Below are 24,058 nucleotides of genomic sequence, written 5' to 3' on the forward strand. Positions count from 1 at the left end.
GGGAGGGAAGGAAGGGAATGGCAGATAATGTTTTACCTGTGTGGTTCTGGCATTTTTGACATTACACCGGACAGGATTTTTTAATACCTGGGAGAAAAGACCATTTGTTTATTATTAGAACATGACTGGAGGATTTTTTAATTACTTGGGAGTGACTGGAAAAGCTAAAGCTTTGCTTAAGATTTGATCCTAGGAGCAGAAAGGGATCTTCAGAGATTTTCAGAGACAATAATGAGAAACAATAAAATTGGTTTCTGCCTGTCCTCTACCAAATCCTTCTTGTTCATCACGTTAGGAACAACAGTTTGCGTTTCTGTCACTTATAACCAAAAACATAAAGCCTCAGTTTAAATCAGGGTTTCCCAATAGTGGCACTAATGACGTTTTGGACTCTCCTGTCATGTTACTGCAAAGGAATGTAGCTAATTTCTCTTCTTCCAGTCCTCCTCAGGAATATTACCACATGTCCACCTTGGGGCAAATACCCACCATCCTCAGTTGAGAATCAACAAATATCTGAGTCTTTCAAAGCTGGACTATGAGAATATTGTGAGCAAGACAAAAATACTGCTCTCACTGAGCTTTACAGTTCTGAAGACATAGGCGAAAAATTAAATATACACAAAAACCTTAACATAATTAAAATTTATAATAAATTATCTGAAGGGAACATAACAGGATGCTGAAAGGAGGAATAACAGGGTAAACAGTGTTGCTTTAAACAAGGAGTATCCAGGGGCATCTGGGTGGCTCAGTTTGTTAACCAACTGACTCTTGATTTCAGCTTCGGTTGTGATCTCGGAGTTGTGAGATCCTGGCCGGGCCCATGTTGGGCTCTGTGCTCAGCAAGGAGTGGACTTGAGATTCTCTCTCTCCCCCTCTGCCCCTCCCCCTAGTCATGCTCTTTATCACTCTAAAAAAGAAAAAACATTAATTAATAAAATCTTTAAACAAGGAATATCAGGGCTGGGGGTAGCCAGATGAATGAGGGATGGAACTTTGGAGAGTCTGGTAATAGCATGTCTGACTCAGGGAAGAGCATTTGCAAAGGCTTTTTCAGCCTCAGGTATATAAACATCAAATGTATGTTTTGTGACATTTTCACTTGCCAATACTCAATTGCAAAAATGAGAAGGTATTTGTTTTGATGTGACAACTCAATAGTCTTCCTTCCTCCTTCTTCCTACCCCTATTTCTTTTCTTCTTCCTTTACTTCATTTCTTCTCCCCCACCATTTTTACTCTGATTAAATATTAAATGTACACATTAAAAAAATTTTGCAACTAGCATATTGATGAGAGCCTCTTGCCATCATAGCAAAGTTTAGAAAATTTAAAACACTGTCATTTATTTATTTATTTGACAGAGAGCGTGGGAGAGCACAAGCAGGGGGAGCAGCAGAGGAAGAGAGAGAAGCAGGCTCCCTGCTGAGTAGGGAGTCTGCCACCACTGAGAGGCTCAATCCCAGGACCCAGGGATCACGACCTGAGCCAAAAGCAGACACTTCACCGAATGAGCCACCCAGAGGTCCCAATACTGTCTTTTTTCAAATAAATCTATACAACTCTCCTTTAAGTCTGATACCAGAGAGCAAAACATCAGAGAACAGATGTTTTTCATAATCACTCTTAACAAATGAGGAATAGTTAAAACATTTAGATATTCGATTTTTAAAAATAAAAATTAACCACATTGCCTACAACCTTGTGGAATGTAAACTGCAATATTTTGAAATATGCTGAAAAAAAGAAAAAAAAAAAGGAATGGTTGTGTCATAGGCATCCTCCAAATTGTGAAACCTCGTTTCTCCTTCAGTGAACCCAGGTAGGTGATCATTGCGGTGCAAACTGAGGTATTGGTGTCAATCCCTTTCTAGCTAGCAAAGGTTCATTTTTTTCCACTTTCATCATAAAAGTAGAAGTAGAAGCTCCCATATTTTCTACTTGATTCTGATGGAGATTGAGCATCTTGCATTGTACTTGGCTACATGGTCCCATATTGGAGACTACAAAGTTAGAGATAATCAGATAGATTGAAACTGGCAATTTTAACAATAATTTTCATTAATTTAACTGCTTTTATTGTTTGTGTAGCAATCAACTGAACACATTTTAAGTTACATAAATTAGAAGGCAGGTCTCTTTCAGTGCTCTAGGCACTAAGCAAATACTAAGGTTTCAATAAATATTTCATTTGATCTTGATTTTGGCCTAAGGGAAAATGGGAGAGATGAATTTCTCCTTTGCACATGTGGAAAAGGAAACGGAATTACTTTAAGAGACTCTAAGCCCTAAGAAGTTGGTAGAAGAAAGAGGAGAGGAGAGAAAACAGCGTTGAATTGGGTTGCCTAATACTTCTGTGCACAAGGTCGGAAACCTGAGGCCCTTCAGTGGCCAGCCTTAATGCAAATTCTCTAATGCATTGAGACAAGATTTGCTAAGGGTCGTATAGTGTAAATATAGAAGAGGGGGAGAACATGTGTAAAAACGACAAGAGCCTGAAGCCTAAAACTGCTCTGCATGCACTGGGTCCCGGTGCTGGAGCTACTCTCTGAGTGACCGGTGAGGGCAGGCGGGGGTCTCCGCACCTGGGCCCTGCTACCAGGGCCACGCCCCAGGGGCGGGGCGGGTTATCCCGGCAGCTCCGCCCCTTCCCGCCCTACCGCGACGCCCCAGACGCCTGCGGCGTCCGCGGAGACACCGGAAGGAGCTGCGGCTGCTGCGGGAAGTGGCCGGTGCGGGAGGCGGGGATCCCGTGGGCATCGCTGCGGAGCCGTTTCCCGGCCTTCCTGACGCGACACCTCCCCTCTCCGAATCCCGGGGAGTGAAAGAGGATTTTGCTGAGGTGCGGCCGCAGGCCACTGTTGGCCGCGCTGGCGAGGTCTTCGGGGAAGGCCGTGGAGGTGAGCGCGGCGCTACTGGGAGGGGCGCGGGGCCGGAGGGCTCTTCGCCTGCCGCCGAGGGCCGGTCTCGGTTCTCGCTCCCGCGCTCTGGGGCTGCAGTAGCTGCAGTGGTCTCTTTTTCTTGTTCTGGGGTGATGGTGGGCGCGCGGGCGAGATGAAGGCCTAGGTCTCTGTGCTCTGCGTTACAGGAATGATCTGGTGGCCGCCACGGCGGGGATCGGCGAAAGACGCAAGTCAGTCATAGATTTAAGGAAGGGTCCCCAGGGGAGTCTCCCCTGGGAAGCGGGAGGCTAGAGGGGGAGGCGGATCCCCGAGACGGGCCCCGCTCCTTTCCACGGTGTCCTCTCTGGTTTTCCAGTCCTCCACGGTGGGCGCAGACGCTTGGAAGCCCCGCAGCGCTCTGGCTCTCAGGTCCTGCTTTCGCTTTACGGTGCAGTTGAGGTGTTCGGACCCATTCATGCAGCCCCAAAGCCCCGTTATTCATTGTTATTAACGGGAAAGTCCTAGGTGCCACCGTCCCTGGAATTTCTCTTCGATCAGTATTTGATCCATGTTGTTTCAGAGGTTATTCCTTACAGTCTGTCCATCTGCAGCTTTTGTTTGTGTCAAATTTCCATAGTGTGTAGTTTCCCAGACTTTTACTCATATATTTTCCAAGTACAAAATATTTTTCATTTGAATGTTTACAGGGTGCAGGTTGAACTATTGTTTGAGAATCTTCTAGGTGTTTTTTAAATTTAATTTTATTTTTTTATGTGACAGAGAGATCACAAGTAGGCAGAGAGGCAGGCAGAGAGAGAGGGGAAAGCAGGCTCCCTGCTAAGCAGAGAGCCCGATGCGGGGCTCGATCCCAAGACCCCGAGATCATGACCTGAGTCGAAGGCAGTGGCCTAACCCACTGAGCCACCCAGGCGCCCCAGAATCTTCTAGGTGTTTTGCACTCAACATTTTCTTATGATTAGCCTTAGGCCTGGAAAATTGGGCCAGAGGGTAAAATCCTAGCTGGAACATGCATAGGCTCTAAACTGAGGACGAATTTTACCACAAGGCTCTCTAGACTTCTTGCCTAAGAGATGTATAGAATTACATAATTTTTAAAGTTTAATTAGATTATTTTTCCTTTAAGAAAAGCTGTTTAAAAAATAATGATGTTGTCTTTGATCCATTTCTAGTTGAGGCGATTTTATCATTTGGGAAGGTCTGACCAAATCAGATAATAAGCTCTTTTACTTGAACCTAATGCAAATATTATTAATGAATTCATGATACTAAAATAAAGGGAAAAGTAGGAATCTTATTGATAGGTAATGCTAATTTTAAAAGAAGGTAACAGTAATAGTTACATTATGCTGGTAGATTTGGGTTGTTTCATTTAGTTTGGTAGGATTGGAAGAAAAGGACCATATGAAAAGTATTCCAGGAATAAAATATTTGACCTTCTGTATGCAAGAGGTATAGTCTACTTAAGATTGCATCTTATTTTTGACCTCATTTATTGCCAACTTTCACTTTTTTTGTCTTTCATAAACTACCATTAACCAAGTAACAGTGCAGTTTAATGGCATTAGCTTGTAGTAGTTTATTTTAAATATTTGAAATTCTGAGTTGAGATCATTTTTAATTTTTATGCATTGCTGTTAGAATTTTCAATGACCTTTCACATGTGCAATCTTAGTTGAACCTCATGCCAAGTCTCTGAATTAGGAATGCCAAGAAGTGGTCTTTTCCCATGACAGAAGCATTTCAAAATAGTGTAAGGATCAGAACTTCCTTAAAGCCTGAAATAATCTTGCTGAAGTAACCTTTGATAAAAATTGGAATTCAAATAGATATTAGAACACCGTGAATTATAAAATAAGACTGTGGATTCTGCAAGAAAATGAAGTACATAAATGATGAAAGATTTTTTTTTTAAAGATTTTATTTATTTATTTGACAGAGATCACATGTAGGCAGAGAGGCAGGCAGAGAGAGAGGGGAAAGCAGGCTCCCTGTTGAGCAGATGCGGGGCTTGATCCCAGGACCCTGAGATCATGACCTGAGCCGAAGGCAGAGGCTTAACTCACTGAGCCACCCAGGTGCCCCAATGATGAAAGATTTTTGGTGAGAGATGTGAAATATGGACATCTTTTAAATTTAAAAAAAAATTTTTTTTTTTTTAAGATTTTACCCATTTTTTTGTCTCAGAGAGAGAGGGAGAGCGAGCGAGCACAGGCAGACAGAATGGCAGGCAGAGGCAGAGGGAGAAGCAGGCTCCCTGCAGAGCAAGGAGCCCGATGTAGGACTCGATCCCAGGACACTGGGATCATGACCTGAGCCGAAGGCAGCTGCCCAACCAACTGAGCCACCCAGGCGTCCCTGGACATCTTTTAAAAAGAAAGTAATAAGTGGGGCGCCTGGGTGGCTCAGTGGGTTAAGCCGCTGCCTTTGGCTCAGGTCATGATCTCGGAGTCCTGGGATCGAGTCCCGCATCGGGCTCTCTGCTCAGCAGGAAGCCTGCTTCCTCCTGTCTCTCCGCCTGCCTCTCTGCCTGCTTGTGATCTCTCTCTGTCAAATAAATAAATAAAATCTTTAAAAAAAAAAAAAAGAAAGTAATAAGTAACAGCTTTTTTTTTTTTTTTTAAATTTTTTAAGTAGTCTAAGCCAAACATGGAGCTTGAATTCACAACCCCCAGATCAGGAGTGACATGCTCCTCTGACTGAGCCAGACAGATGCCCCAGTAACAGCTCCTTCTTTAGTGCAGTTTTTAAAGTTTTTGTTTTTTTTTCAAGTTTGCATGTGATGGCAAGAGCATTTTGATAAATAGGGTAGTTCCAAAGAATCTAAGTGCAGTGGTATAATCATCTATAAAAAGGAGCATAAGTTTTGTATAGTATAGTATATATATATATAGTATATATATAGATAACTTTTATTTTTATTATTGTTAATGTTTTTAAAGTGAGCTCTGTGCCCATCGTGGGGCTTGAACTCATGACTCTGAGGTCGAGTCCCATGCCCCATTGAAATGAGCCAGCCAGGTTTTCTGAGAACTGAAACTTTAAAAATTGTGCAGGTATCAAAATAAAGTTATTTTAAAAGGTGAAGTAAGTAAACATCTGTAAGTTTACCAGGGAAACCCCTTTGGAAAATAAAAAGAATGAATAGTGGTTTCTGCCTTAAAAAAACTTATAGTCAAACTTGTAGTCAAGTAGGCTAGTTTTTTTTTTTCCCCACTGCTACTGTACGTGCCTTGAATATTACAACCAGGAATTTAGGTGAGGGAGACATTACTTGTAATTGAGTGGTAGATACGATGTTTGAGATATGTGAGCTTTGAAAGGTTTTCAACAGGGAAATATTGTAGGACATTTCTAAAATAAAAAGATAATTGGGTTCCTGGAAAGATGACAAGTTAATTTAAGAAAGGATCAGTAGGGGGCGCCTGGGTGGCTCAGTGGGTTAAAGCCTCTGCCTTCGGCTCAGGTCATGATCCCAGGGTCCTGGGATCGAGCCCTGCATGGGGCTCTCTGCTCAGCGGGGAGCCTGCTTCCTCCTCTCTCTCTGCCTGTCTCTCTACCTACTTGTGATCTCTATCTGTCAAATGAATAAATTTAAAAAAAAATCTTAAAAAAAAAAAAAGGATCAGTAGAACAATTTGGCTGATAGTAAGTTACAGGTTATGTAATTTAGTAATAGGATATGAAAAAGACAAATTATGAAAGACTTCATTCATTAAAGGTGTTTGATCAGAAGAGGTATGTATTCCATATGAATATAGATTGAGTTGTAATTGGAAGAAGATGAGACCAGTAGATTCCTTGGGCAGCTTTAGGTAGATATCCATAGCATTACTTTTGTGGTCCTTGTAGTTTCTCTGAAGTGCTATCTTGAAAGCAGGCCTTTAGATAAAAACATTGGTGCAGAGGTGCCTGGCTGGCTCAGTTGGTAGAACATGTGAATCTTGATCTTAGGGTCATGAGTTTGGGCCCCATGTTAAGTTACTTAAATTAAAAACAACAAAAAGACGTGGGTTCAGGTGAGATGCTGGAAGCAGCAGTGAGGGAGTGGGTAAAGAGTTAAGGAAGGGAAAAAAAGCCAGTGAATGGGGTCTGGTGTGTGTGCAGGGGGGCATTAGTCCTGTGAAGATTTTTGTAGAACTGCTTCAGAATTTTCCTATCAAAGAAGGGAAGTTGAGTTTTTCCCCTTACTTCCAGATCTCTAATAGCTCTAATCATTGAAAATCTTCACCACTGATTGGGATTGCTAAGGCTAACTTTCTCCAGTTAACATAAAAAAGAAAGGATTCCTCATACATAAAAGAAAGGATCATTATGTCCAAATATTTGGAACACATGTATCAAGTCTACCAACATTTGTCTTCTGTCTAAACATCCTTACTTGAATTATTTTATGTAGTTAATATTTTATTATTATCTCACTCTGTTCAAAGCACTTGATATGTGGTTTGTTTTTTTTTTTCCTTTTTTAAGATTTATTTATTTGAGAGAGAGTATATACACAACCACGCTGGAGTCAGGGCAGGGGAAGAGGGAGAGAATATTCAAGCAGACTCCCTGCTGAGTGCAGAGCCTGAGGCAGCTAGATCTCAAGACCCATGAGATTGTGACCTCAGCCGAAATCGAGTCAGAGGGTTCACAGACTGTGCTACCCCTTTATATGTACTTATATATACTCCAGAACTCCATGAGGTAGATATTTATGCTCATTCCAGTTTTTTAGATGAGGGAATTGAAGCACAGAGAAATAATTCCCGGTCAGAAACCTCGGACATAGAACCCAGGTAGCCTTGTTCCAGGAAATACTCTTAGCCACAGTGTTGTCTTATCAGATAGTTTTCAAATTATTTATTTTTAAGGATTTCTATGGAAGGTATTCTTACTCTGTAGCTTTTAGTATTCTTCATAAATAAAATATCCCAGATATAATCTAGTTAATTTTTTTAAAGAAAGATTTTATTTATTTATGACAGAGATAGCAAGAGAGAACACAAGCATGGGGGAGCTGGAGGGGGAGAAGTAGGCTCCCCACTGAGCAGGGAGCCTGATAGGGGGCTTGATCACAGGACACTGGGATCATGACCTGAGCTGAAGGCAGTCTTTTTGTTGTTGTTGTTGTTTTTAAAAGATTTTATTTATTTATTTGACAGAGATCACAAGTAGGCAGAGAGGCAGGCAGAGAAAGAGAGAGGAGGAAGCAGGCTCCCTGCAGAGCAGAGAGCCCGATGTGGGGCTTGATCCCAGGACCCTGGGATCATGACCTGAGCGGAAGGCAGAGGCTTTAACCGACTGAGCCACCCAGGCGCCCCTGAAGGCAGTCTTTTAAGGACTGAACAACCCCAGTTGCCCTATAATCTAGTTTGTGAATATGATGAGGCTGATTACTCTTTTTATTCTGAAACCTTTTGAAAAATTGAGTAAGAATTGCACTGTTGTTCCATGCATCTGCTAGAGTCTGGATTCTAAACACTTGAAACCCTTTTAGTGTCACTTTAAACAGTAGATGCTGTGAACCCTGATAGAAAATATGGTATGATCATCTTTGTTATTTTTAGTTTATTTTTCCAAATAGTTTATTTCTTTTTTAAAAACTATTACTTTCAGGAACACCTGGGTGGCTCAGATGGTTAAGCGTCTGCCTTCGGGTCAGGTCCTGATCTCCAGGTTCTGGGATCCAGCCCCTCTTCAGTCTCCCCGCTCAGTGGGGAGCCTGCCTTTCCCTCTCCCCCTGGCTCTCCCCACTATTTGTACTCTCTCTCGAGTAAATGAAATCTTAAAAAGAGAACAACTATTTTCAGTTAATTTTTTTATTGTTTTTAATTTCAGTATAGTTAACATATAATGGTATATTAGTTTCAGGTGTACAATGTAGCGATTCAAAATTCTATACATCCTAAGTGTACTCTTTACTCTCCATTATCTATAAAAAACATTCACAGTTAAAACGTGGGGCTTAAATTTACAACCCTGAGATTAAGAGTTGCATACTCTACCTACTGAGCCAGCCAGGCACCCCTAAAAAATTTAATTTTTATAATTTTATAACTAGATTTCACAAGCCTGCCTTCTGTGCCTTTATCCAGATTTTTGTTAAAAATACAAACAGTTCTGCCACCTGCTAGTAAAGACTTTCTGGATTTGTATCAATCTTCTCCAAAACTATTAAATTATTTACCAGTTTTCCTGAAGTAAATTTTTTCCCGTGGTTGCTTGAATCTGACTATAAATAGCTTTACCTTTTACAATAGACTAGACAATGGAATGTAGACAGTTTCTCAACATTAAAAGGTTCTTATTAGGCCACCAACTATGTCCTGATTTGTAACAAATAATAATAACATAGGTCCCTATGCTTTTCCTAAAATTTGAATATGTGCTCTTCTTGTTATTTGGATGGCACGGGCAGAATTTTAGGCATGAAACTTGATTGTATAGCCAAGGTATTCCCTCTTTCCCCCAGCTTAAAAGTAGTATCTTCAGAAGCAGTTTTGAATCTGCAGATGGGCAATTGAGCTGTAAATTATAGAACATGAATTCAACCAGGAACATTTTTTAGTTGGGGTTATTGCCATCATTATAAGGCTGAGAAAATCTCAAATAAGTCTAGTTAGGGTAGATAGAGGAAAAGGTTGCCAGATAAAAGATTGCAAAAGTAAGGACAAATCGAGGTCAGTTATGGAAAGCCTTAATTTCCATTCAGAGCTTGAATTTTCTTGTGCTCCCTGGTGATTCCTATCCTGTGAACCACAAGCTTCTGGAGGAATCTCAGAGTTTTGTGGGATCTACATCTATATACTGAACGAAAGGCATTTTCATATACATTTATTTTCACTGCCTTTGTGTTGTCTCTCTTTTCTAATGCCTAGTACCTGTCTTCCCTGGACAAACTGTCAAACCAGAGTGAAAACACGCATGCTGCCTTTCTTTTGGTATACATCGGAGAAGAAATTGAAGTAGCTTGAACCCCTGTTGCCTTGCCCTATTGTGTCTAAATATCCTACTCTCAATAAATCTTTATCAAAAAAAGGAATAAAAGAATGATTTTATTATCATAGTGAATTAATTGAGTAAAACTAGGTAACTAGAGTATTAAGAGCCTTCTGTTTAGGTAGTGTTATGTTTAATTATAAGGAATACTAAATTGCCTTGGTACAAATTACTAGCTTTTGTTTACATGCACTAGTTCTCATTAAATTGTTTAGATACCAAAAAATTAATACCAGACACCAGAACAGAGAGTACTTAATCTTTCCCCAGTCTTCATTTCTTTGCTCTGAAGCAAAAGAGTACGTATCCTTAAATAACTATATTTTTATAGGTCTACGTCCAGATACATTGTGCTGTAATGCAGGTTTTAAATTTTTACTTTAGTGATTTCATATAGTATGTATTATTCTGTATCTTCCTTTTTTTCTAACCCAACATTATGTACTTTAGATCTATCCATGTTGATAAATTATCCATCCATTTCAAGTGGTCAAACTGTTGTGTAGTATTTATTTGTGAATGTACCTTTATATATCCATTCTTCTAATCATGAACTTAAAACATTTTAAAATCAAAAGCAAAATTAAAACTATCTAGAAAGCAATAAGAAAATTTCCATTTAATTGGCCAACATTGGTATTTAGAGGAAAATGGATACTAATTAAATACTTTAAGTAAAAAAAAAAGGAATTTAGTACTCATATTTAGGGATTAAGAAAATAAAACCAAAACCAAGTAGGACATGGAAATTAAAGATAAAACTGTAATTAATGGAGTTGGAAACAACAGAACAAAAATAGTGGAAAGGATAAATTGCAAAGCTGATTCTTTGCAAAGCCCAATGAACTAAATAAACACTTGTAGAAAAAAAAAGAATGAGAAAGGAAACATCAAAGACACATGTATAGGAGAGATTAATGGAATGTTATGCAGATTTTTTTTAAAGATTTTATTTATTTATCAGAGAGTGCGCATGCGCACAAGCAGGCAGAATGGGGGCAAAGACGGAGAGAGAAGCAGGCTCCCCGCTGAGCAAGGAGCCCGATGCGGGACTTGATCCCCTGGGCTCACGACCTGAGCCGAAGGCAGCGGTTAACCAATTGAGCCACCCAGGCGTCCCATGTTATGCAGATTTTGACAATATTACGTGCACGCTATGATGTCAGGTTGAAAATTGAGAGGGCATGCATGATTTAAAAGCAAAATGTAAATTAGTAAATTTGATCCAAGAAGTGGAAAAACTTGAATTGACCCATTCCCACTAAAGGGTCAAAAGATGATTGAAGGTATATCCTCCAAAGATGCACCATAGCAGATAATTTCACAACTGAGTTTCATTTAATTTGTAAAGAACATACAATAATGATAAATAATAAAACCTTTTCTATGGTTTAGAAGATGCAAAGCTACTGAATGCATTCTGTGAAGCACACATACTTTTATCCCTGATAAAAATGTTACCCAAAAGGTCAATTGCACTTGCAGAATTTCTAAATACAATATTAGCCAATAGAATCTAAATATGAAGCAACAGACTAATAGTACATTTTGACCCATAGGGGTATACCAATGCAAGGATCATTCGTATCAAATCTGTTAATGGGTTATATCAATGGATGAAGTAAGGAGTATAGTAAATCATCAGCTGCTGAGAAGACATTTAATATAAAGTTCATTAAGAGCACTTCTGGTGTGCCTGGGCGGTGCAGTCAGTTGGGCATCTGCCTTTGGGTCAGGTCATGGTTCCAGAGATCCAGGATCGAGCCCCATGTTGGGCTTCCTGCTCAGTGGGGAGTCTTCTTTTCCCTCTCTGTCTGATCCTTCCCCTGCTCCTTCTGTCTTTCACTCACTCTCTCTCTCTCAAATAAATAAATAAAAATCTTAAAAAAAAAAAAAAAGACCGTTTCTGTTTAGATGTGCGCCTTGCTGGCTTATTCAGTAGAGCATATGACTCTTGATCTTGGGGTTGTGAGTTCAAGCCCCACTTTGGGCTTAGCAAAAAAGTAAATTAAGAATAGGAGGAAATTATAGCAAATATTCTAAATGGCTAAACCATTAAAATAAGGACCCAGAAATGAATGCTCAAAATCACTTTTTTAAAAACATTGCCTTAGAAATTCTAGTAAATGCATTAAAATAGTAAAGTTAAATAATTAGTATTAATATTGGAAAATGAGGTAAAACTATCATGTTTTCCAGTATATTCAGAGAATAGCCAAGGAAACTGAAAAGGAGTAGTGAAGGAGGAATGTCTTACAGTTACCCAAATACTCTACATTGTGTGTATTCAGATTAAATATGGTATTGGCATAAGTAGATTAGTGAAACAAAATGAAGGATTCAGAAATATGTGCAAGTGTAATAAAGGTAAAGATAGTATTACAATTCATGGGTAATTGGTAGATTGTGTAGTAAGTGGTGCTGGTACAACTGTCTGTCCATCATGAAGAAAGTAAATTGGGTTCCTGTCTTAAGATAAACCCCAGGTGGATTAAAGCCTTGTTTAGGGGCACCTGGGTGACTCAGTGGGTTAAAGCCTCTGCCCTAGGCTCAGGTCATGATCTCAGGGTCCTGGGATAGAGCCCCGAATTGGGCTGTCTGCTCAGCAGGGAGCCTGCTTCCCCCTCTTTCTCTGCCTACCCCTCTGCCTACTTGTGATCTCTCTCTCTGTCAAATAAATAAAATCCTTTAAAAAATATTTAAGGTTATTCTACAGTTTTAGCTATATATAGGAAATTTTAAGACTAGAAACTCAAGCTATTATAAGAGACATGTTTGATTTTATAAAAATTAAACCCTTTGGGGCACCTGGGTGGCTCAGTGGGTTGAGCCTCTGCCTTCAGCTCAGGTCGTGATCTCAGGGTCCTGGGATCGATCCCTGCATCGGGCTCTCTGCTCAGCAGGGAGCCTGCTTCCCCCTTTCTCTCTTCCTGCCTCTCTGCCTACTTGTGATCTCTCTCTGTGTATCAAATAAATAAATAAAATCTTAAAAAAAATTAAACCCTTTAATGATAAAGGTTACTGTAAGAAAGTTAACAGTATTGTTACTAAGACAGACATAAGGTAGTGGACTAGCATAGAGTCCATAAATAACCTTCATATAGATGATCAAATGTTTTTTGACAAGAGTGCCAAGACTGTTTAAAGTGGGAAAGAAAGTCTTTTCAACAAAGGGAATTGGGCAAATTATATACCCATATGCAAACATATGAATTTGGATGTTTACCTTACACCACACAGAAAAATTGACTTGAATGGATGAAAGACCTAAGCATAAGAACTAAAACGCTTAGAAGAAAACATTTGTGACATTGGGTTTGGCAGTCATTCCTTGGATATGACCCCAAAAGCGTAGCAACAAAGGTAAATAGATAAATTTGACTATATCGTATTAAAAGCAGTGCCTCAGAGGGCACAGTCAAGAGAGTGAAAAGGCAACCTGTAGGGGCACTTGGGTGGCTCAGGGGGTTAAAGCCTCTACCTTCAGCTCAGGTCGTGATCCCAGGGTCCTGGGATTGAGCCCCACATCAGGCTCTCTGCTCAGCAGGGAGCCTGTTAACCCCCCCCCCCCACCCCTGTCTGCCTCTCTTAAAAATAAAATCTTAAAAAAAAAAAGGTAACTGTCTATGGAATGGGTGAAGATATACTACAAGTCATATATTCTGATAAGGACTTAAATACCCAGAATATGTAAAGGATTCCTAAACTCAACAATAAAAAGAAATGAACAACCCAATTAAAAGCAGAAAGGAGTTGACTAGACCTTTCTCCAAAGAAGGTATATAAATAATTGGCTAATGAATACATGAAAAGGTAGCATTACTAATCATTAGGGAAATGCAAATCAAAACCACAGTGAGATCACCTCACACCTGTTAGGATAGCTACTATCAAAAAACAAGTAAAAAAAAACCAAACAAACAGAAAAGTAAGGGTTGGTGAGGATGTGGAGAAATTGGAACCCTTGTTCCAATGGCTTCCAAAGGCTTCTGATGGGTTCCAATGGACTGGGAATGTAAAATGGTGTAGCCACTATGGCTGCTGGTACATATGTATACATGTACTATGGTGATTCCTCAAAAACTTAAAAATAGAATTACCATATGATCCAGTGGTTTTTTTTTTTGAAAGATTTTATTTATTTGGCAGACAGCAAGAGCAGGAACACAAGCTGGAGTGGGGGAGGGAAAGCAGGCCTCCCGCTGGGCAGGGAGCCTGACTCGGGGCTCGATCCCAGGACCCTGAGATCATGCCCTGAGCCAGAGGCAGATGCCCAATCATCTGAGCCATACCAGCAATTTTTTTAAAGTTTATTTATTTAAGTAATCTCCCACCCAATGTGGGACTGAAAGTCAGAACCTTGAGGTAAGAGTTGTGTGCTCTACCAGCTGAGTCAGCCAGGCACCCCCGTCCAGGAATTTCACTTCTGGATATCTACCCAAAAGAAGTAGAAGCAAGGACTTGAAGAGATAGTGTACAGCTGTGTTTGTGGTAACATTATTCACAATAGCCAAAAGTTGGAAGCAACACAAAGTCCAATGATGGGTGAATGAATTAACAAAATGTGGCATATACACGCACCACTGAATGTTATTCAGCCTGGAAAAGAAAGCAAATTCTGATATGCTTACAAAATGGATGAATCTTTAGGACATTAGGCTAAGTGAAATAATGTCATCACAGAGACATACTGTATAATTCCACTGAAAACGTCATTAGACCCCCAGACGAATCAAATTCATAGGGAAAAGTAGAATGGTGGTTGCCAAGGGCTGATGGGAGGTTGAATGGAGAGCTCCTATTTAATGACTGTGGAGTTTCAGTTTTGCAAGTTGAAAAGAGTTCTGGATATTGGTTTACAACAATGTGAAAGTTGTACAATGTTGGTTGTACAACAGTGTGAATGTTGTGTAGTGTTGTGCAACTGTACACTTAGAAATGGCTTTAAGATGATAAATCTGTTTGTATTTCATCAAAATTAAAAACTTAAATAGTTTGAAGAAATATTTGCAGTGTAGAAATTCTATTTGAATCCAGAAGATAGGATTAATTTTACAAGAAGAGATTATGGACCCAGTAGTTAAAAAAAAAAAAGACAAAGGTCAAAGAAGCAGTTAATAAAAGAGCAAATCTAGGAGTCCATAAAACTTAGGAAAAGGCACTCAAACTCACTGGTTGTCAAGTAGTACAAATTAAAGTACTAGTGAATTCTTTTTTTTTTTTAATATTTTATTTATTTATTTGACAGACAGAGATCACAAGTAGGCAGAGAGGCAGGCAGATAGAGAGGAAGGGAAGCAGGCTCCCTGCTGAGCAGAGAGCCCGACATGGGGCTTGATCCCAGGACCCTGAGATCAAGACCTGAGCTGAAGGCAGAGGCTTTAACTCACTGAGCCACCCAGGCGCCCCAGTACTAGTGAATTATAACAATGTGCCTAATAAATGGTAAAAGTAAAAAAAACTTTTTGTTTTGTTTTTGCTAGTACAGAAAATGGTGTTGCTGTGCAGGAAATGGTATATTCCCTTATTAGTGGAGATGTTGTATAATTTTTGAAATGGGATCTTGCGAAATCTGTTTTTACAAACTGGCCCGTATTGAGATTATGTGGGTTTTTTTTAAACACTTGTTTTTTTTAAGTAATCTTTATGTGTAATGTAGGGCTTAAACTCAGAATCTCAGGTTCAAGAGTCTCACACACTGCTGACTGAACCAGCCAAGAATCCCAAGATCATATGGTTATTTTTAATGGCAGAATATGGAAACAAAGAGAATATTCATCTGAATTAATTGAATAATTTATGCATTGCATGCATCATGACATAATGTGTATCCAAGAAAAAGCTGAGAGAGGGGGATGTCTGTATTGTTGGCCAAAAAAGGCCATATAGGTCTCTATTTCTATATTTGATTTTCTGAGCATGAAAAGATTTTGAAGCATTTATGTAGGTTTTGTAGTGCAGATATGCTGGTAATAAATTCTTTAAGCATTTTTATTTTGTTTTATTTTTTTCAGAGATTTTTTTATTTGAGAGAGAGAGTGAGCAGAGCATGCTGGAGAGAACATGAGGGGGTGCTGCGGAGGGAGAAGGAGAAGCAGACTCCCCACTGAGCAGGAAGCCTGAGTCAGGCTTAATCCCAGGATCCTGGAATCCTGGGATCATGACCTGAGCCCAAGGCATGGCAAGGATGATTAAGCCATCCAGGCATCCCACTTTCAGCTTTTTTATAAGAGGTCCTTATTTTGCCTTTATTGAGAAAGCTGTTTTCCTAGGTATGGAGTAGTGATTTGACAGTGATCTTTCAATACTGTGCACGTTTCTCCTCTATCTTCTGGCTTGCTCTGTTTCTAGCATACGTTATTGGCCTTTCTTGGCTACTTTGAAGATAGTGTTTTTATTACTGGTTTTAACCAACTTCTTTGTTTTTACCCACATCTTGCCTGTCAGGCAGCCCCATGGAGGGTGTGGTGGGGAAGCCAATAGCCTGCACTGTCCCCCTTAAGTGATTTGTGATTTGATGTGCCATGGTGTAATTTTCATGTGTCTTGTGCTTTGAGTTCGTTGTGTTGCTTTAATTTGTACGATTTTAGTATTCATCAGATTTATACTTTTGCACCCACCCTAGTGATACTCTCGTTTAATTTTCTCAGTCTTTTTCTGTATTTCAATTTGTAGTGTAGTTTCTCTTTAAAATGTGCATCCTTGGGGCACCTGGGTGGCTCAGTTGGTAGAGTATCTGACTCTTGATCTCAGCTCAGGGCTTGATCTCACACCGTGAGCTCAAGCTGTATTTTGGGCTCCAGCTGGGTCTGGGGCCTACTGAATGAATGAATGAATGAATGAATAAATGAATAATAAATAAAGTGCATCCTTTATCCTGTCATCTGTGTTATTTCTGGATGTCTTTTTTTTCCTTGCTGAGGATCTGATTTTTCTTCATTTATCTTGTAATTTTTTTGAATTATAAAAGATTTTATAACTGAATGATGACAAAATATGATACAGAGCAACATAAATATGGTTACTGCCCCATGGACGTCTTCATAGCACAGGGGCCTTTCAAGGGAGTGGGCTTAAGACATCAGATGGGTGCCTTGAAAACGAGGCAGATGAACAGGAGATGTGCAGTCATGCTGGACAAAATTATTTCTCAATACTTTTTTTTAGTGTTTTTTTTTTTAAGTTAAATTCAGTTAATTAACATGTAATGTATTATCGGTTTCAGAGGTAGAGTTCAGTGATCCATCAGTCTTATGTAATATCCAGTGCTCAGTATATCACATGCCCTCCTTAATGTTCATTACCAAGTTGCCCCAACCCCCCCACTCCCCTCCCTGGAGGGAAATAAACCCTCAGTTTATTTCCTATGATTATTAGAGTCTCTTCTGGTTTGTCTCCCTCTCTGATTTCGTCTTGTTTTACTTTTTCCTCTCTTCCCCTATGATCCTTAGCCTTGTTTCTCAAATTCCATATCAGTGAGATTATATGATAATTGTCTTTCTTTGATTGACTTATTTTGGTTGCATAATACTCAAGTTCCATCCACGTCATGGCAGATGGCAAGATTTCATTTTATTAATTGCTGATTAGTATTCCATTGTATGTATATACCGCATCTTCTTTTTTTGTTTGTTTTCTGGTTTGTTTTTTGTTTGTTTGTTTTTATACCACATCTTCTTTATCATTCATCTGTTGGAGATCTGGGCTTTTTTTTTTTTTTTAAGATTTTATTTATTTATTCGACAGAGAGAAATCACAAGTAGGCAGAGAGGCAGGCAGAGAGAGAGGAGGAAGCAGGCTCCCCGCTGAGCAGAAAGCCCGATGTGGGGCTTGAACCCAGGACCTGGGATCATGACCTGAGCCGAAGGCAGCGGCCCAACCCACTGAGCCACCCAGGCGCCCCGAGATCTGGGCTTTTGTCATAGTTTGACTATTATGGACATTGCTGCTGTAAGCATTGGGGGTGTAGGTGCCCCTTTGGATTTACATTTGTATCTTTGGGGTGAATATCCAGTATTGCAATTGCTGGATCATAGGGTAGCTCTATTTTCAACTTTTTGAGGAAATGCCATACTGTTTTCCAGAGTGGCTGTACCAGCTTGCATTCCTGTCTTGTAATTTTTTTTTTTAAGATTTTCTTTATGTATTTGACAGAGAGAGATCACAAGTAGGCAGAGAGGCAAGTAGAGAGAGGGGGAAGCAGGCTCCCTGCCAAGCAGAGAGCCCAATGCGGGGCCCAATCCCAGGACCCTGGGATCATGACCTGAGCCAAAAGCAGAGGCTTTAACCCACTGAGCCACCCAGGTGCCTCTCCTGTCTTGTGATTTTTGATTGGATGCCAGGCATTGCCATTATTACTGTATTGTCTGGTGCTGTTTTTCTGTTTTTTTTTTTTTTGTTTTTTTTTTTTTTTCTTTAAATATTCTTAGGTTTGTTCTGGGACACAGTTAAGTGTCTTGGGAGTAGTTTGGCACTATAATACTTGTTTTGAGCTTTTAAAAGGCAGAACAAAAGTAGTCTTAGTCTAGGGGTACTTTATTTCCTATTACTGAGGAAATACCCTCTGAGTACTTTATTCCTTCTATATTATGAAGGCTTTGAACTGTTACTGTTGGGGGGGGGCACAGAAGGTCTGTGTTGGCTGTGAGGATTGTTCTACCTACTCCCTTCCAGTACTTTCCCTTGCTTAGGGTAGTTTAATCACGTGTACATGCATGCTTATCAGTTCTCAGCTGAAAACCCAATAGTAGCCCTCTACAAATCTCTTGAGTTTATTTAGTTGTTTCTTCTCTGTTACTCTGCCTTATGAATTCTAGCCCCCTTGGCCTTTCTGCATTTTCAGTTCTGTCCCTTCAACTCAAGGAGATTGCTGGACTCTGGGTTTTCTCTTATATATACTATGGCTTAGAAGTTCTTTCTAGGCAGTAAGGTGGGGTAGTTGCCATGTTGCCTATTGTCTGATGTTTGATAACCATTGTTTTATATACTTTGTCTGGCTTTTTAGTTTATTAAGGTGAGAGCGTAAATCTGTTTTCTGTTACTCCATAATAGGCTGGCAGTAGAGATAATTGGTTGAGAGGAAAGAAATATATTTTTTTTTTTTTTTTAAAGATTTTATTTATTTATTTGACAGAGAGAGAGATCACAAGTAGACAAAGAGGCAGGCAGAGAGAGAGAGAGAGAGGGAAGCAGGCTCCCTGCTGACCAGAGAGCCCGATGCGGGACTCGATCCCAGGACCCTGAGATCATGACCTGAGCCGAAGGCAGCGGCTTAACCCACTGAGCCACCCAGGCGCCCTTTTTTTTTTTTTTTTTTTTTGGAAAGAAATATCTAAGCACAAAAGGAAGTGAGAGGTGGGGAAGATTACCAGACGTCCTAAAACATAAGTAAGAAATGGAAAATATTAACAGTTATTTTAAGTTTAACTTCATGCATCTGAAAGTCTGGAGCATGGCTGTTTAATCTTATGTAATAATGTAATTATTTTAGAAAGAGAGTGCATGTACACCCACATAAGCATGGGGAGGGGCAGAGGGAAAGAATCTCTAGCAAACTTTCTGCTGAGTGTGGAGCCTGATGCAGGGCTCGATCTCATGATCCTGAGATCATGACTTAAGTGGAAATCAAGAGTCAGATGCTTAACTGACTGAGCCATCTAGGCATCCCTAATTTTATGTAATAATATGTTTAGAAATAACTGTTTATTCACTATTAACCCCCAGGGTGATTTCCTTTGCATTTTATAGGTTGCAAGATAATTTTGGACTATTTTATTTCATTGAAACTTTTTGTTTAATGTATTAGTAATGTGGTAATATTTTAGCATTTATAAGTGTTTATTCTTTCCTAGTAAGTTCTTATTTTTTCCCAAATAGTGTTCTGAAACCCCAAAGATAAACCAAGGGCACGGAAGGCCTTATTATTAAGAATGTACATTCCAAGAAGATCTAGAAGTACAGAATTTTAAACTTGAGACTTTTACTTGGAAATCACTCACTTTACTTGAACCAATCAGAAGATTTGTATGCATTGAATGTCAGTTGTATGCTGTATGTCAGTTAGCTCCATGATTCATTAGATTTACAGTGGAGATAGATAAAATTTAGTGACATTGTAGTATTCCTAGCATTCTTTTTCTCAGTTATATTTGTAATATTATGATATCTTGGAGGACGTTAAGTATATTGGTAACTTTTTGCCTTCTGTTTAGTTTAATGGAATTGAGGAAATTCCTGAGGAATATTAGGAAAATTGTAATTGCTATGGGAAACTGAGTCTTAAACTTATGGTCTTATGGGGAAGACAGGTATGACACCTTATTGGTCATATAAAAAAAAGTATATAATGAGATGCTGCAGAATGCCTAATGAAATTTTACGTCCTTGTGTCTGTATAGTACTGTGTGTGTATGTACACACTTGATATGTACTACCTCATTTAATCCTTCAAATACCCCCATAAGTTAGTTATGCCATTCTGCTCTTACTGGTATCTTCAATTCTATTTGACTTCAGAGTCTTCCTCCTACCTATAAGATACATAGGTGGATTGAAATCCTTGTTCTGCCAAATGCTGACAATGGGAAGTCAGTCAGATTTGCTTCTCTTAGCCGTATGTGAAATGAAGATAATAATGGTACTCTACCTCAGGGTTGTTGAAAGGGTCTTGTGATAATGTGGTTTTTACCGTGGGACGATTTTGTCCCTTTGAGGACACAATTTTATACTGTAGTTGCTAAAGCTCAGAATGGTGAGGGTGTTCTGGCATCTAAGGGTAGAAGCAAGAATGTTGCTAACTACCTTACAGTGCACAGTACAAACTCCCACAACAAAGATCTGGTCTAAAATGTTAGTGGTGCCAATGTTGAGAAATTCTAATCTGTAACCATCTTGGTATATTCCTAACATACCAGATAGTTTCATTTATATCATCACTAGGGGCTGCTGCTAGTTTGAAAACAAATGTTTCCATTTGACTATTCTTTCCTTTTGATTCCTCTTATAGCCTATGGGTTAATCTTAAAACAGAACAAACAAAAAAAAAAGGTTAAGAGTACTTAAATTGAATAACTCAAACTTTCTCCCTTTTATTTATATTCTAAAATGTGAAATGGAAGAAAGGGAAAAGTAGCAAAAGTAATGCAGAAACAAATTTACATTGACACATAGGTATCAGTTTTAATGAAATGTTAATTTTGTAGAGAAATTGTCAATGTGCCGTTAAATTATGAAAGTAATCTAAGTATATTTGAAAAATATATTCTAGGGTAGACTTGTAAACACATGTGCTTATTATTTTAGCCTTTGTTTATTTTTATTTTTCTTTAAGATTTTATTTATTAGAGAGCACATGTGCCCATGCATGCACAAAAGTTGGGGGGAGGGACAGAAAGAGAAGGAAAAGCAGACTTCCCACTGAGGGAGCCTGATTCAGGGCTTGATCCCAGGACCCCAAGATCATGACCTGAGCTAAAGGCAGACCTTAACTGACTGAGCCACCCTGGCACCCTGTCCTTTATTTTAATCGTTTTTAATATATTAGCATTTTTTAATTAATATTTTTTGGCTATTTGTCCTATAGGTACTACCTCATTTGGAAATACTTGGGAGACAGGAAAAAATTTCTAACAAAATGGCAGCTTTTCGAAACCATTGTCTGCATTTGGATTCAGTTGGTGAAATAACAAAAGAAGACTTAATACAAAAATCTCATGTAAGATACAGGGTTTTTTCCTTCCTCACAAAATTAGATTGATTTTTCTCCCAAATATGTATTTTCTAAGTAAATTACTACAATACTCTGTTTCATGAGCTCTAATTTTTTTCTATAATATTACTAGTCAATTGTATGTATTTGGCTGTGTCAATATAATGATAATGTTGTCTATGTGATTTTTGTTTCATAGGGTACTTGTCAGGATTGTAAAGTCAGAGGACCAAATCTTTGGGCATGCCTGGAGGTATGTATGTTTCTTTCCAAAAGTTTAGTATTATAAAAATTTATATCTGAATAAGGTAAATAAGATTTTTTGACACTTAACGGATTTCATAAGTGAATATACTTTAAAAGAGCGTTACTGATAATAATAAAAATTAAACTAAACTTTTTTTTTTTAAGATTTTATTTATTTATTTGACAGAGAGAGATCACAAGTAGGCAGAGAGGCAGGCAGAGAGAGAGAAGGGGGGAAGCAGGCTCCCCGCTGAGCAGAGAGCCCAATATGGGACTCGATCCCACGACCCCGAGATCATGACCCGAGCCAAAGGCAGAGGCTTAATCCACTGAGCCACCCAGGCGCCCCAAACTTTGGGTTTTTAACTTGTGGTGCTTTTGCAGAGTTTTAGTAAATCATTAAAATATTTTGTGCTTGCCTTTATTAGAGGTGACATAGCTTTTAGCTTAGAAATATTCTCATTTTATTCTTCTCTTCCCAATACCTTTTCGTTAAAATAACTGACTGTGTAAAGTCACTTAGTCATGAAGTTAAAACCTGTGATCAAAACTTAATTGTAACTGCAGTGTTATTATACATGTATACATGTTATAAAATGCTTTATTTTTCTTTTTGTATAATTATTTACAGAATAGATGTTCATATGTTGGTTGTGGTGAATCCCAAGTAGATCACAGCACCATACATTCTCAGGTATGATATAGAAGGTTTTTTTTCTATCTATTTATTTCTTTGCTTGCTTGCTTTTTAAGTTTTTATTTTAATTCCGGTTAATTCCAGTGTTGTATTAGGTTTTGGTGTATAATACAGTGATTCAACAATTGCATATATCACCCAGTGTACAGAAAATTTTCAGGTAGGATATTTTTTAAGGAGAATCTTAAGGAAAGGGAAGCAAATACAACATTATTTCAAGTTTTAGTTCAAAATTTTGCCCTTTTTCATATAGAGGTGTTAAATCTTAGCTTATACTTTTTAGAAGGTGGGGAGGGGAATTGCTAAGATCAGTATTAGATTGGGGTTGTAATTAAGAGAGTAATGATTTGAGAAGTATGCCTCCTGATTCATGAAGATGATAGTTGGAATTTTAGGAGATGTGAACATTGAAGTTAAGAGTGGATGCCTCTGCTTGTGATGGGGCCTGGCTAACTTCAGGTCTCAACTCTTACTACCTTCTTCTGCACATCCTCTTAACTAGAGTTCCCTTTCTCCTTCACCCTGGGGTTTGGTGCTTGTCTGTAATTCTGGCATGCCTCTTTTTAGTATTAGGTAGAACTCCCATTCTAGACTGCAAGTTTTTTGAGAATGAACTGGCTTTTTCACATTGATATTTCTGTCGCGTCAGTTATTCTCAGTCAGGGTTCTTCAAGAGAATTAATTAAGCCTCTCAGGCATCATTATACATACAAAGGCCGGAGATTTATATATGCAATATCACACGTTCACTATTGCTTGAGCTGTTTTTTGCTTTGACTCATGTCATTGGGCTCATTGGTTTGCCACTCTGATATTCTGGAATAGTTACTGTGCTTTTGTCAATTATTTTCTTATATTACACTTATTTGCTAACTGTAAAGCAGAGTCTTACTCTTGTGTTTGTCTTCATGTTGAACAGTGGTAAAAAAATGACAATTGAATAATTTCTAGGGTAGGGTTACTTTTCACTGTACTTGAGCAATTTACCGGAAGAATGTTTTTGGTGTTCCAGTTTTAACTCTTTTGAGTATATTGTTATTCATCAAAGGCCAGCAGTTTATCTTATGATTTTTAAAAAGATTTATTTGTTTATTAGAGAGAGAGCACAAGTGAATGAGGGGAGTGGCAGAGAGAGAGAAGACTCCACTGAATATAGAGCTGGATGCAGTGCTCAGTCTTACAAGCCTGAGATCATGACCTGAGCCAAAACCAAGTGTTGGATGCTTAACCGACTGAGCCAACCAGGCACCCCTCTTACATGATTTTTTTAAGTTTATTACTATTATTTTTAAAGATTTTATTTATTCATTTGACAGAGATCACAAGTTGGCAGAGAGGCAGGCAGAGAAGGAGGAAGGGAAGCAGGCTCCCTGTTGAGCAGAGAGCCTGACGCAGGGCTCAATCCCAGGACCCTGAGATCATGACCTGAGCCGAAGACAGAGGCTTTAACCCACTGAGCCACCCAGCTGCTCCTAAGTTTATTATTTTTGTAGTAATCTCTACACCCAGCGTTCGGGTT

At 39.0% G+C, this 24,058-nt stretch overlaps 1 protein-coding gene across 6 annotated transcripts in view; it reads left to right on the top strand.

The window, feature by feature from the left end:
• The first annotated feature begins 2,679 nt into the window (after nucleotides 1–2,679).
• The window catches only part of USP33 (ubiquitin specific peptidase 33), a 59,517-nt gene continuing 38,138 nt past the window's right edge, over nucleotides 2,680–24,058 (top strand). For 3 of the 6 annotated variants that reach the window (XM_047726465.1, XM_047726469.1, XM_047726471.1), the window contains exons 1-3: nucleotides 21,471–21,602; nucleotides 21,796–21,849; nucleotides 22,474–22,536. In XM_047726465.1, the coding sequence (XP_047582421.1) occupies nucleotides 21,522–21,602; nucleotides 21,796–21,849; nucleotides 22,474–22,536 (198 nt within the window). In that variant the 5' untranslated portion in view covers nucleotides 21,471–21,521. Of the gene's footprint in view, nucleotides 2,903–15,903; nucleotides 16,162–21,470; nucleotides 21,603–21,795; nucleotides 21,850–22,473; nucleotides 22,537–24,058 lie in introns of those variants that run through there. The other 3 variants (XM_047726467.1, XM_047726468.1, XM_047726466.1) reach the window with 3 other exon arrangements.

This window comes from Lutra lutra, chromosome 4, assembly GCF_902655055.1.
Source record: "Lutra lutra chromosome 4, mLutLut1.2, whole genome shotgun sequence".
NCBI lineage: Eukaryota > Metazoa > Chordata > Mammalia > Carnivora > Mustelidae > Lutra > Lutra lutra.